The sequence below is a fragment of the Dermacentor andersoni genome, chromosome 3 (assembly GCF_023375885.2).
Source record: "Dermacentor andersoni chromosome 3, qqDerAnde1_hic_scaffold, whole genome shotgun sequence".
NCBI classification, from domain to species: Eukaryota; Metazoa; Arthropoda; class Arachnida; order Ixodida; family Ixodidae; genus Dermacentor; species Dermacentor andersoni.
Window position 1 is genome coordinate 45,032,145 of NC_092816.1, and position 15,244 is coordinate 45,047,388.

A 15,244-nucleotide genomic window follows, 5' to 3' on the forward strand; every position below is an offset into this window, starting at 1 on the left:
ATCGAGCGATTTGGGTTGCGCGCACGCCCGCGCTTCGCCGTATATAGCGCTGTAGCGTTGCGGCAGTTTCTTATTTTTTTTTTGTTCGTTACTTCTTTTCTTTTACTTACGTTTTGGTCCCCTGCGTCGTTGACGGGCGGGGCTATCGAGCGCCAGGCCCGTACGACTTCTCGGCCGCGTCTCGCTAATTCGGTGCAGGGCGCGATGTGCCTACAGAAACCGGGAAACTTGCTTGTGCATAGGCACAGAAAGCAGCCGCGGCGGGCTCCTATAGTATATAAATCCCGCCGCTGTGCAGTCTCGTGAGTGCCCGTTTGACGGTGGGCGGACTTAATAGCGGCCTGTAGCATGATCACGAACGCTCGTGAATGCTGTATATATATATATATATATATATATATATATATATATATATATATATATATATATATATATATTGTGCAGGAGTATTATTGATCTCAACGAGCAAATGGCACTGGAATGCCAGATATATATATATATATATATATATATATATAATGCCAGATATATATATATATATATATATATATATATATATATATATATATATATATATATATCTGGCATTCCAGTGCCATTTGCTCGTTGAGATCAATAATACTCCTGCACGAGTTTCGTCCACAGGCAGTATCGCGGAGGGCGTTGTCGATATTGACGGAAAAGGACGTCGTGGCAGTCACGTGACACGATATCTTCCCTCACTCTCTTCACGAAATACAGTTCGATTCACTATATCCGTGGCTATATACGTTTTGTAGTTCTCCTTTAATAATTGCAGTGGCATACAACTACTTCTATAAGTGGATGAGGCTTGACCCCAGCGTACACCCTGTGGTGTCTGCAAATTCGGGAACCGAGCATGATTAAAACTCTCTCTCTCTCTACCCGCTCTTTCTTGCTGGATTTCGGCCGGCGCTGCGTTTTATTGCTGGCGGCCGTGCGCGGGATACGCCTGGGAACTGCCGAGCTTGCGCAGTTCTTCCGAAGATTGATTGCAGCGTTTTTTTTTGTTAGTATTATTATTTTATTTGCTGCTTCGCTGGTTGTGTCTGGCTGGCTGGCTGGCTGCCAGGCCGTCCTTCGTCTCATTGATTTTGTCTAATCCGCGCTAATCCCCTCAGGGGACATCGAGCGACGAGTAATCTTGGATACCCCTCCCCCTTCTTCCTCTTTCTTCTCGATCCTCTCGCACTGTGGTGGAGAACGGGGATGGATTGCGAGAACGCGCGGAAACGCATCCGTGGCGAACGGTGTAGAGGGCTCGCTATATACGCGTGCTCGCGTCAAGAGAAATTATAATCGGCTCTTGCGTGACCTTCTCGTTCTTAGTTTTCTTTTTTTCTTTTTTTTCGCGAGCCGAACGTGCCAGTCGACGGCATACCTTAATAAGCGCACGGGCCCGAAAAAAAAAAAAAAAGAGTGTGCTAGCCAGTTTCCTCGCTGATTTCGCAGAAATGCCTGATTAGAAAAAGGAAAATCGTAAGAACTATATATAGTAGCACTGTTGTAGTGTAGCAGAAAGCAGGGTAACGTTGGCAAATATGAAGTGCGGCAATATGGCTGCCTCGGGATTTCTGCACTGCCAATTCTCGCAGAGAGATTGCACCCTAATAATAATAATAATAATTGAAAAGAATGCGCTTCGATAGCTTGGTCTCGCAGTGAAGTTTCGATGCAATGTCTAATGAGTAAACATTTGCGTGTTGTAATACTGTTGCGGCACTTTTGTGCTTTCTGAGAACGTCTGGTTTGTACGAGCGGTGTTGACTGAAGTACTGACCGTGCACGTCTCTATACCCTCTCTCTCTTCCCCTTCTCCCTGCCCCCAACGTAGGGTAGCCAACCGGATCCTTGACCGGTTAACATCCCTGCCTTCCGCATATCCTTCTCTATCTCTCTCTCGATAAGGAGACGCTTCTCTCCTCTGTAGCTGCTGTTCGCTCTTTAGGAGCGTTTTGCATACCGACCCGCAAATTTGGCACGCGTATATTCAAAGTATGAACATTCAAGTCCGTAAAGAACGAAAAAAGGAAGAAGAAGAAAATAAATTGTATAGTGTTCTTCGGTGTTGTAAACCTGTCATGCTGGGAACGGGCTTGAACATGCAAGGAGGTATGATGCTGCGACCACGGTGTTAGAAGTGGCTGCGACCGTGCTAGCAGTCCCGTTTGTCTACAACCGGTTATAAAGAAACTTTCGGACACCGTACGGGGACTGATTGCCTCTCTACGAGTTTCTTCGTAGCTGCGCATAATTTACGGGTGTGCTTCCCATCAACAATAGTCTATAGACTGTCTGCAGACAGTCCCAAGGCTTGTGGTCATAATTATGTACTATCTAAGGGCTGCAATACAACGCAAGTCTGTTTACTTGTCTCATCGTTAGAAGCATCTTAATATGTAAAATGCACGTATAGGCAATCTGTGAGCACCCCCTCCCTCTACCCCCACCACTTTGCCCCATATAGAGAGCTCAACTAAAACCTTGCGAAAGTCCCCCCCCCCCCCCCCCCCGCACTATACCCCATATATACACAGCCCAGCTAAAATTTTGCAAAGGTTCGGCGTTGCACGGTTTAGTGGGGCGGTCGTGGAAGGTTGCGACACGTCAATGTACGAGCGTATCCAGAGCCGTGTCCACGCTATCCGAAGTTGTTAACGGCCGCCGCCAGTCGTTCGACGACGTCGCCCTGGTCGCGACGGTTGTATATGTAGTAATCGACATGTCGCGGGCCGTAGCTCTGTCGAGGGTAGGCTGGTGGTCGCCCTCGCATGTCGCAACTGGACCATTAGAGCCGGTGGGAGTCTCGGCGCTGCCTTTGCTTGTTGGCTTGCTTACTTTACTACTTGCCGCTGCAGGTCTCTGTGTGTGTGTGTGTGTGGGGGGGGGGGGGCAGGGGGAAGGTACAGCCGATAAAGACGCGTGCCTGTCTTGTCCTTGCGAGGCAGAGGAGGCGCGTCGTATAAATAATAAAGAAAGAAAAAAAGAAAAAAAGAAAGGCGGTCACACTCTGGGAGGGCAGCAACCCTTCGTTTGACGCCGCGTGCGAGTTGCGCGCTGTGAAATGGCGTCGTGGTGAAACTGGTCCCTCGTCGCGTGGCCTCCGAGATGGGGAGGGGCGCGCCGCCCGATCTCGGATGCCGTGCTCGTCGTTCTTCGTTTCGCTGTGTGCGCTTTTCCGGACGTGGCCGCTGGCGTCAAGGCTTGTTTTGGGAGTTACTGCCCCGACCCATATTACAAAACTTAAGGTGTACGGTCGTCAGAGGTGTGACGACCGAACACCCTATGTCTTAAAATGGTATCTCGCGCCCTGTTTAGTAAAGAAAGGTTTTTTTTTTTTTCGTTGAGCAGCTTGGATAGCGTTAGCTGGGACAGTGTATCTACAGTGCATAGCTACAGAAGTGACGCATTAAGAGGTAGCATCTCGGTGCTCTAGTGAACTATTGGAGGTTATAGCACATGTACAGTAACTCTAACGGGCGTATTTTAAAACACGTACTGGTAAGGATACACCGGAAAGGTAAAAAAAAAAAAGTTTAGTGGCACGTGCCAGCTCCCCGTTTAAAAAATATGATACCTGTGTCGTCGTAATTTTTTTCGGGGCTTACCTTTCTATGTTTTCTTTCAATTGCAAGCATGGCTTGCGTAATTGTCTTGGGTTCAGCGCGTACTCTCTCCGATTATTTGCTGCCGTCGATTGCGTTTGCCTTCTCCAGCATTTCTTCTACAATCTACACTAAAGAAAGAAAGAAAAGATGGCCGATATGAGGTGTGAAGCTGATGACTGTTAATGAAGGATTACTCTGGAGACTCTTCGCGGCATCTCTTGAATAGTAATGGAGTGTCATCCGTCGGAGTGAACATCCGCAGCCTTGCACGCCTGACCCGCGTGACTACAATTCTTTCTCTTAATTTAACGACTACAGAGTTGTTAACAAGCGACCGCTGGCAGCAGCTGAAGCTCCAGAACGAAACCTAACGACTTCGCTATCCAGGTAACGCTCCGGCGACTCTGGGGAACGTGTGAATACCGGCGTGCGTTACCGCGCGCGTCGCATGCTTTGGCGTAGTGCGCGCATCCGGGAACTGCGCATGCGCGCGAGTGGGCCAACCACGTGGTCTTTCTTGTGGCGAATGATAAAAGAATGATAAAACCGCCTCGCTGACGTTCAGCTGCTGAGCACGAGGTTGCGGGTGCCGCATTCTGACGGCGGCGAAATGCAAAACTGTCCTGGCGCTGAGATTTGGGGCTACGTCCTAGTTGATGATGATGTTGATTATTCTGTCCTCCAAACGTTTTTTTCAGCAACAGAATATTTTTCTTTGCAGTATCTTTTTCGAGCAAGGGAGAGACATTGATTAGTGTCCGTGCACAATTAACGGTATAGTTATACCAGCGCCACACATCCCATTTTCTTCCTTAACCTTTCTTTCCAACAAGACTCGCGTACGCGGCAAACGGACAGTTGCGCCGGTGTGAGTGCGGCTCACGGTGCAAGCCGGTCCCCTGAACGCTTGCTCGTAATTCGTTGTCGGGCCCATTCCTTGGGCTTGATCGGAACTTCGTGACGTTCGTAATGCGCTGCTGCTTTCTAATGATGGAGCACAATCTGTTTACGGCGCCTAGTTATGTCCGCTCACCGCACCGTTCTTATATATATTTTTTCTCTCTTCTGTTACTTGTGCAGACTCGAAGAAGGCGCCCCAGGCTAACATGGCCCCCAACGGTGGGGTGATGGGCGGCCCGCCCCAACAGGGCGGCGTGGCACCGCCAGGCGGCGCTGCCGGCGGCCCCGGCGGCGTGGTGCCCACGGGTGCCGGCGGCGCGGGTGCCGGTGGCCAACCCCCCACGGACCCCATGATGGCGCTGCGCTCCATGGCCACGCAAGGCGGGGCCAGCGCCGGGGGCGCGGGGCCCCCCGGACAGCCTGCACCGGGCCAGCTCATGGATGGCTCCCAGCCGTCCCAGGGCGGACCGGGTCTCAACCCGCTCGCCATGCAGCAGCCACGCTGTGAGTTGAATCGGTTTCCCCAGTGTACCAGGCGCCAGAGAAGTTGCGTGGCCTTGTTTTATTGGAATTGTATTGGAATTGCAACATAAAGTTGCGGTGACACAATGATGATGATGAAAAGGCAATTTCATCACCATCGTCATCATTCTTACATCAGTACCCCACTAAAACGGGCAAATTTAGTGGCAGTTCAAGCGACTGTGCTTTGCGGTTAATGTCAATGCCAGGCTGTCAGACGGAAAGGTTTAGTGACACTTGCTGTGCAGTAGACTTGCCAGCAAGTGTGTCCGACAAACTCGCAGCAGCACAGCATAGTGAGTTCATCAAAATGTAGCCTCGACGGCAGTGCCTCAAGAAAAATGAACAGAATACTGAATGCGGCGTCAGCCTTAATTCTAAGACCAGTTTTGTATGATTTAAAGTGTTATGAGCGTTATGGGGACGTCAGTGAACGCAAAAAAAGCTTGAAGCATATCATTTTCCTAACCGGACCAATTGTCCGCCATCTTGATTGTCTTGATTTTGAATATGCTCCTTGGTTGTATTGCCTCAAGATGACTAGACATGTTACGGAGATAATAGTATCTCTTTATTGCAAGGGGACTTGTTAAAGAGCACTTCCTTTCATAATAAAACAGTAACTATTTCTAAAACTAAAAATACTATGAATCAAATGAAGCCCTATGGCTTCATAGATTGTCATTGTCATCAATCCTGAATTCCACTTCGTTTCACAGCCTACCAAGACCCTCCCGAAGTGACACTCAATGAAGCGAGGTGCTTTCGCTTGAAATTTCACTAAATTTGCTCATCTGACTAAGAGGAGGTCCCTTTGCAGCCTTCTGCTACGGAACCTCCTTCTGTATACTGATCTTTTGTCCTGATGCAAGTGTTCTATTGTCTGCCCTTTTCACAAAGCTTTTCATTTCAACCCCATTTTGACCCATTGGCTACCAAAGCCAGTGAATCACTGGGCCCAACAATAGGGACCATATGCCAAAGCCGGCAATTTGCCGAGCCGGAGGTATGGTTGGCATAAAAATTTTTTTCTAGCTGGTACGACTGGGCAATTTGTGTTATGCTTTATCAAAACTGTTGTCAGTAGGTGGCAATGCTTGTCCAAGAAAGCGAAGGTTCGATTTGTAAATATCTTTTAGTATATATTATGTAACATAAATTGTGTAGCACCCATAAGTGGCAGTAGTTATCAATAAGGAGGCCCCCATGATGTGCATAATATTTGGTAGCCAATGGGTTAAAAGAAACCCTTTTTGCCCCTTTATCATATATTTTTGTCACCCAATGCCCACACATTGAAAGTTTGAGTACCAGTGTGCCGTACAAGCCTCTACAGTGCCTCCTTCATGCCTAGGTCAAGTGTGGACTGAAATCGTCTTTCCACTTCAGTCGCACTTTTTACCAGCACAAACAGCTTCCAGAATACTGTGCAGCATCCCTACTTGTAAATATTCTTACTCCAGCTTGCGTTTTTTTTTTACCCCGTTCCTTTCTGTAACGTCCTGGGGCCTTGAAGTTATATGCAAAAAAAAAAAAAAAAAATCTCACAAGTCCGTGTATCTGACACATTGTATGAATAAACGGTTGTTTGATTTAAGAAGGATGCTATTTGCTTCTCCTGTTCGCAGGAGTTAAGCAGGCGGGAGTATGTTTGCATCGTGGAAGAGCAAGCTGCAGTTGCGGATAACTTTGTGTGGCTAGGAATAGAAACTACAGATGCATAGCTTCTGCACACGTGTTGCCGTACTAAATTGTCCCACACAAGCTGACAGCACTTTCTGTTTCGATTTGTCAGAGCAGATGCTCAATTGGCGTCACCTGCTAGTACTTGCAGTGGTTTCACATTTTCCGAAAGGCAATAGAGCGAATAACACTGAGTGGTGTATTTCATGTCTTGATTTGGTATTAGTGCTGTAGTAAGTAAGATGTTCATGTTGCTCAACTCGGACAAGCACGATGGAGACTGTGAGACTATTTGCAGGAGCGCTGACACATGTGTGCTTCACCACCTTAGCTTTCTCTTCGTTGCCACAGAAAGTTGTCTGTGAGTGTAGCTCCTAGGGTTGGTATATCCTTGCTACTGTAGCAGCGCCAGTTCCCTAGTGAAAGCCAAATGAGTGCCTTAGGGAACGCAGGCTTGGCCCCGGCAGTTTTGTTGTGTTTGATCCTGGCCTGCTGTGACCATGAGATTGATTACATCAAAATTTCTGTAGCATACTATGCTTGAGTGAATGATGCCAATTTGTAGATCTCCCTCTTTTTCTTCTTGATGTTTTTGTGTCTCATGCTGTCCTCGGTATTTCATATTCAGTGATGCAGGTGGGCAACATGATGATGGCATCACAGGCTCAGCAAGGACCTATGCAAGGACAACTTCAGAATCAGCTCCAAGGACAACTTCAGGGTCAACTTCAAGGACAACTTCAAAATCAACTTCAGGGGCAGCTGCAAAACCCGCTGCAGGGCCAACTCCAGGTCAGTGCCTTTAACGTTGCCTCAGTTTTTCAAAAAACGAAGGATTAGCACTTTTGTAACGTGATCATTGAGTGTGTGAATTGATTAATACAGCGTCATTGAAATTGTGTCAGGATAGTTCGGGATATTGGGCTAATCTGCACTGTAAAGTTTCATGCAATGTCATATTAAGTATGTGAGGGAAGAAAAGTACAAAACCAGCCTGAATTTATTTTCTCTTAATGTGTGGATGCAGTATCGTCAGCTGCAAAAGTTTATGCGGCTCAGGATGTTGAAGAAAGCTGAATTACCACGAAGCCTGGGTAGATAGCTATGAATTCAGTGTTTCAATCAGTAGCAGCGTTTGCAACCTACACAGCAATTCATTTAAATTAGGAGTGCTATGTCTTTAGGGAGCAGAAATACACATTTGTTGTGTAACCTACAATGTGTAAATTTTTGTAATGGCACAGGGGTCTCTGCTCTTTTTTTTTAAGGGTTCCTGCTGATACATCTTCCTGAATCCTGCTCGACAAACCAACATACGTCAAGAAATGGAGAATAGTTGGTAGAGAAAACTATGCTTAAAAAAATTAAGAAAATGTGACTATTGCTTGAGCTTTCTTTTTTTTGGTTAGAACCAAACTCCTGAAAAAGAAAAATATCTCCATACCTATTTGTAGTTTCTTTCGCTTTGAACTAAAAACGCTGAGCCCTTACTATGCATTATTAATTTGTGGCATAATGCACCATCAACGTGAGCCTGAGGCCTCCTGGCTGAGTAGTATTAGCATGCTTGCCACGTCGCATGTGTGACGAATCTAAGTCAAAACAATGTCTGGACACAAGACTTGTGCTATGCTGAAAAAAAAAAAAAAAAGAAAATAAATACAGGGCTTCTCTTGCGAATTTAGATCCCTAGCCCCCTTTTGAGTGCCTTGCGGGTGTTTCTGCTGAACATATGCCAGAAGTTTTCCAGAGTGCACCAAATTATATTTCTGACTAAGTGACTGATTAGCAGGCTTTAGCTTTAAATGGTATTTATTCATGATATGTTGCTGAACATTTTACAAAGTTTCTAGATCCCAGTATTTAAACAAAAGTGAATAATTACAGGGTTTGTCTGTAAAGCAATGAGACTACCTGCTGTGCGGTGCTCCAGTTGCCAGTAGCGCGCTCCCAGGAGGCGGGATTTGTGGTGGGGGTTTTAAGCTAAGTAACGCACCGGGTGGCAGTCGCATCCGAGCTCTGACGCAGTGAGGTCCTGAAGTGACGTAAAAGTTGTTTTAGACTTTGTCACGGCAGAAAACATCAAAAATGGAGTGTTCGCTGGAGCAGCACTACGCAATTGCATATTGCTTTCACCTGGGCAAAACCGCTTCAGAGATGCTTGTCTTGGTTAAGGAGGCTTACAAACGTGACACCCTGTCAAGGGGCCAGGTTTTCTAATCATTCAGTGAGTTCAAGAACAGGAAGGAGACCGTTGAAGGCATGGAGAAATCTGGGCTATCTTCAATGAGTGGTTTGGGTGAAAATGTGGCCAAAGTAAAAAATCTCCTGGACTCTGGCTGTCGTTTGAGTATCAAAATAATCACCGAAGATCTCTACATGTGAAAAACAACAGTTCACAAAGTTATTTCTGAAAATTTGAACATGCGGAAGGTTTGTTTGAAATTGGTGCCAAACTGTTGAGTGATGAACAAAAACAGTGATCAGTTGACGTTACTCGTGAGATATCGGTGCAGTTAGAAAGTGAATGGGACCTTTCAGATGGTGTAATAACAGGTGACAAATCATGGAGGTTCTAGTACGACCCCTAAACCAAGCGCCTAAGTTTGCAGTGTTAACCGTGAACTAACTCCCCATGCTCCAGGAAAGCAAGAATGTCGAAGTCCAAGGTAAAGACAATCTTCATTGTCTTTTTTGACAAGCACGAGGTGGTCTACAATTAATTTGTACTTTTGAGACGAACCGTCAACGCTGTGTTCTACCAAGAAGTCCTTGAGCGCCTTCACAGAGCTGTCAAACAGAAACAACTGAAGATTGCTGATTGTTGGAAGCTTCACCACAACAATGCTGCAGCCCACACCGCCTTTGTTGTCCAGATGGGCTTTGCAACCTTGCCGCAGCCACCGTACAGCCCCGATGTGAGCCCGGCAGACTTTTTCCGGTTCCCAATGCTTAAGAGAAGCCTAAAATGTTGTTCGCACCACCCAACGGTCAGTCACAGAGTCTCTGAAAGCAGGTATGGCAGCAGGCTTCCAGGGAGCCTTTGCAGCGTGGGAATCGCATTGGCACCGGTGTATTGACACCCAAGGAGACTATTTTGAAGAATTTTAATAATATGTACTGATTGGATTAATGAATTATTTTTACCAAATGCCGTCTCACTACCTTACGGACAAACCTTGTATGATAATTGCTGATTTGACCTTTTCATCACTAGCATTGTCGCTCGAAGAAACCTCGTAGTCAGTATTGGAGTCCTCTTAATAGGAGATCATAAGATGCTCTTGCATTTTTGCATCATTCAAAGAGTTCTTGAGTCGTTTGCCATGTCATAAAACAATGCAATCTGGATGATGGACGCTAGCAACACTGCCAGATATATGACAGATAAACTTTATTGGAATGCCTGTCATGCATAAACAGAAGCTGCCATGCAATTTCATTTGAACTAACTTCTGAGTAGACTATCACATGGGGGTTTCATGTTGTTTAGTTATCTCGGGAAAGGCAGTGAATGAGTGAACATTGTTGCATGGTTTTACTCGAGCACGGCTAGAGGTGTGCTCAGCCATACGGCCGAGTTGACTTGGGCGTGGCACTTGTAGGTTAAAGCGAACTGCTGTGCTCTCCTAGATCTTGCTCTTCACGCATCATGCTGATATGGTGATGTATTCCTGTCTCTTGTTTAGGGTCAACTGCAGGGGCAGCTGCAGAATCCCCTTCAGGGCCAGCTGCAAGGGCAGTTGCAGGGTCAGCTTCAGGGTCAGCTTCAAGGACAGCTACAGGGTCAACTTCAAGGTCAACTTCAGGGCCAGCTTCAAGGGCAGCTTCAGGGCCAACTGCAGAACCAACTGCAGGGCCAGATGCGACCTCAGCAGCCGCAGATGATGAACAACTGTGTGCCCATCACCATGCAGAAGCTGCGGCCCCAGGGACCTGTGCCCAACGTCTCAGTGGTAGGTATCGCATGTTGCTGTGTGCACAAGCTGCTCCAGCATTCAGCACGAGTGAAACCCGAGGCGGTATTGTGTAATGATCCTCTTAATTTGTCTGTTCTTCTTGCCCTTCATCATGGCTAGCATGATGCCAAGCCTTTGTTATCACCAGCATCACCTCACTTGCTGCAACAGCTGATAAGAAACTTTATAGAATCAAAGTACCAAAGAACCCCTGCATAACACTGCCCTGCTTGCATGTGCTTGTAAAAATAAGGGCCAAACCCCCTTCAGGATTGTTTTAATTTTGCTTTGTTTCAAGTAATGTGTTCCTTTCTTTGTCCCCCCCCCCCCCCCCCCCTTGTTTCATGTGCAGTAAAGGTATTAGGTGAACATGTTATAAATAGAAAAGAAAATCGAGCTGGGCACTAAAGGTGCTTGTCCCTACCCAGTTAGGCCTCTTGCCCAAATTTCTTGTGCACACAACCAGCAGGTTACCGTCCATCATCATGTCACAGACAAGAAAACAAGTGAAGTAACCTTCACTTCTTGTTTTGAGCTTCTCTTTTCTGTAGGGCAACAGAATTAAAAAAAGATAAAGTTAGAAGCCTGTACAATGCAGCCTGTAGCGAGCATGCACATTACAGTGAAACTACATGACGTGTCACTTGGCCAGAGGAGCCAACGTACACAGCACAGAAAATGAAAACAGCAAAAGCTAACGGGATAAGAAAAACAAGTCGAATTAGTTTGTACTGTTTTCATTCCAGACAGCATGTACCAACCAGCACAACAGCAAACTCTCTCATTGTACACAGCATTGCTCTCCACGTTACGAATCTGGGCATGTCTTGGCCAGTGGCAGATGCAGCAAACATCTGTGGCAGGAATACATCAGACAACAAGCATGAGAATGTATTAAAACATCTCGCAAGAATCAATGGCTCTTGCTGAAGCAGCACGCTTAACTTTTTTTTGCTCATGCAGAGATCAAGCTTAAAAGCAGTGACACCCATCGCAATCACCTTATTATTACCGTGCCTCTTGCTAGGTGTGGTTTTCTGTGCTTCTCTTTGATCAGATAATAGCGTCTGTGCGCTCCAGTTTTTAATGTACAGTATGGTAAGGGCAGTCTGACTTCGCTACCAGTCGAATCTTGCTACGATGAATTTCACTGGGTGTGCGATAAATTTCGTTGTAGTGGGAATTTTCTTGTACCAAAAATGGCACTAAGAGAACAAGAAAAAAAAAAGAAAGAAAGGAAACTAACATGAAAGTTACAAGTGTGTAACAAGAATGTTTAAATGTTAGCTGCAGAGCGGGCTTGGCGTTTTCACTCCCAATCTCGAGCTCGCCAAGTCACTTAGGGGCTCTGTAGTTCCCTCTTTTTCCATGACAGTTCAGGGTAAAGGATGTTTTATAACGTTCTGGTTTAAATTACTATGTTGCTCATCTATGCTTAAACGCTCACTGGCTTTCTAAGCATACACTGGTGCAGCGAAAGGCACTATGACGGCGACGGCATGATGAGAATTAGGTGGAGGTGATAAAATGACCACGATAGCATCACAACGATGGTATGACAATGAATGAATTATGATGGTGGCATGACAACACCGTCATAATCATAATTGAATGACAACAGCATTATTACGATGGAATGACGAAGAAGGAATGATGTCGATGGAACGACAAAGGTGGTATGACAACAAAGACATGATGACAATGGTGTGACGATGCATGCATGATGACAATGGTATAACAAAGACGGCGTGATGACAACAGTGTAACAAAGGCTGTATGATGAGAATCAGATAATGATGATGGCATGAGATAGCGTGACGACAACTGTATGACAACTATATGACGATGGTGTGACGGTGATGGCACGATGACATACCCAGTGGCATGTACCCTCGTTAACTGTAGACTGCACTATCTCCGGGATCGGTCCACCACTGTGGACTGCACCAATGGCTTGAAATGGAGTAACGAGCTAAGCAAAAGCAGCGCTTAAAAAAAAATTATATCTGGGAGCACTTTATTATCAGTAATGTCATTTTCACCTGTTTCTGCTCTCACCGCCGCAGCGGCAGAATGTGGTGTGCTCGCAGTCAGTGAGGACCTGCATTGCAACGTCATCATCATGAGTGCCAAGAAAGCAGCAGATAGTGTCAGCCAAGTCCACCACTTGTGCGATGCAGTCAGCCCACCCTGTGCAATGTCGTTGTCATGAGATAAATCATTGGCAGTGCAAAAGCTCTTCAGGAGCCTATGGGATCCCGATGAGTAATCGAAAACACTTCATTGTAGCGGCAATTTCGTTGTAATGGAGTTGGAGTGTATAAGAATGGGCCACTATTGCAAGGCTCCGAGGGCCCACTAGCAGCCAATGGGCTGTTCTCGTTAGATGGAAAGCTTCATCGTTGTCGCTTGAGCTAGCTGCTATGCTCTAGCCTTAAGAATAGTTAGCTATACTACTGTAATTTGGGTGAGTTTGGTGGGTCAGTTCATTCTTGGACCCACTTGTCATCTTTCTTATTTCCATCTTTTCTTCACCCTCTCACATTTCACGAAGCGGTGATGTCCTATAGAATGGAGTTTTAGCATAATGATGTTGCTGTAACATTCTTGTGCAGTGCTGTTGTGTAATGCTCATACAATCAATGAAATGTCATCATCATGCTCTTGTTGAGGCCATGTCCTTCTTGTCATACTGGCATTGTTGTGCCATTGTCATCATCATGGTGGCGTCATGGTTGGCATGCTATTGTTGTCATACTGAGTGTCGTCATTTTCATTATTGCGGTCGTTGTGCCACCATCATTGTAATGTTGTGCCGCTGATGTCATCATTGTTGTCGTCCGACCATTCTCATCACGCTGTCATCATCGTGCTGCCATCTTTGTTGTTGTCATCCTACTGTAGTTGTCATTGGTGTTGTGCTGCCGCTATTGTATTGATATCTTTGTTTTTGTCATCATGCCTTCATTAAAAAATTATTGTATATTATACCTGCCAAATAGGGATGCTTTCCTTCGCTTATATTTGAATGAAGTGAGCCAAGACAACTAGTCGCAGGTAACTGCTTTGCGCAGCAAATTATCTAAGGATGCGAAAGGTTCCTAAGCTGTCTTTAATTCATGATGGGTGACCACGAAAGCATCAGAGTAGCTGGCAAAGTGCAATTTACGCTGCATTCTGTAACAGTGACGTGCACCCTACATATCCTAAATTATTTCACTAACTCTTTGTGAATGCAGAGTGTGTCACCTTCTTTTTTTTGCTGTTGAATGCTGAGCATGTTGATGCATTTCACTGTGTGCGAGAAAGTTAGAAATTTAATTTCCCTAAGTACCCTATCGGGGCAGCAACAGTAGTTTATTTGGCGTCTACAGTGCGGGCAACCTGAATGGTGGCTCTTTCATCCTTTCGTGCAGGCGCCACAGCAAGCAAGCACCGTGCCAAGCCAATTTCAAAGTCAAGCACCCCCGACGTCAGTGGTGGCATCTCAGCTGGCTGTACCCACTGCTGCTAGCGTAGCTCCTGTAAGTGCCTCTGCACCAAGCCCTCTGTCGCGCATGTGAGAAGAAATGGGAGAGGATGGGAAAAAAAGCGACAATAACGAAAAGTAAGTTCTTGTAGCACCCTAGCAGTCGTGTTATTGGCTGGTTAGTGACTCGCAGAGATAGTGGGGAGAAGACAAGGAGGTCTGTCTGTCTTGCGTATGGTTCGTGGCACTGGTGCCACGAAGAAGTTGTATCGTATTGGCTGTATTGTATTGTATTGTATTGTATTGTAGGCTGTATTGTGCTGGTGCAGCACATACACAGTGTCGAAGGTACCAACGCACTGTGCAGGGCAGTAGCATCAGAGAATCTCGGCTAATGGCAACGAACTTGTGCTCCTCGGTTGGCGGTGATGAACCGGTGCATGTAGGCGAGTGCACCAGCTGGGCAACCATGGAAAGGCTGTTGTGCGCATTTAAAGAGGCTGTGTTTTCTAATGATCCATTTCATTTTTCATTATTTTTGCCCGTTGGCTTGGACGCTGCTCTGTCTTTGACTTGGGAAGCTACCACACCACTGTTATCGCCTGAATCAGCCACTCAGCATGCGGTGTGACGTTGTACAAGCTGCATCAGAGCCAGTGAGAAAGGGAGAAAAGAATGGAAAATAAAATTGATCTCCTAGAAAATATTGTTCCAGCACAAAATCAGGTTACCATTACCTAATTCTTGTAATTAAGAAGTGGCTTTTTCAACTGCCGCACCCGGCTACATGGGTTATCATTGCTTTTAGGGTTTTTAAGCTTACGACCAGAATAACTAATTACTGATGTAACAGGCATTTCCTTGGAATTATTGCGTTTGTTACGAGTGGGTTCTGATAGTGCAGCACCTTTGCGTGGCTTTAGAGATGGAAGTCTGTCATATGCACAACATGGGATGTGTCACACTTTCACCTCTTGTAGGCCATGCTATTGCTTTAATGCGGTTGTTCACTGCTTGGTGTCAGGTGGAGCATCCTATCACAGGCTGAGCAACGTAACAAGATTGTTCCTTGGCATAAAATG

General features: G+C 46.0%; 1 protein-coding gene across 5 annotated transcripts in view; it reads left to right on the forward strand.

Annotated features, from left to right (window-relative positions):
- The window catches only part of LOC126516484 (mediator of RNA polymerase II transcription subunit 15-like), a 136,923-nt gene that overhangs the window by 100,006 nt on the left and 21,673 nt on the right, over positions 1–15,244 (forward strand). For all 5 annotated transcript variants that reach the window (XM_055064105.2, XM_055064107.2, XM_055064104.1 and 2 more), the window contains 4 exons: positions 4,710–5,033; positions 7,363–7,526; positions 10,424–10,690; positions 14,110–14,217. In XM_055064105.2, coding sequence (XP_054920080.1) covers positions 4,710–5,033; positions 7,363–7,526; positions 10,424–10,690; positions 14,110–14,217 — 863 coding nt within the window. The remainder of the gene's footprint in view (positions 1–4,709; positions 5,034–7,362; positions 7,527–10,423; positions 10,691–14,109; positions 14,218–15,244) is intronic.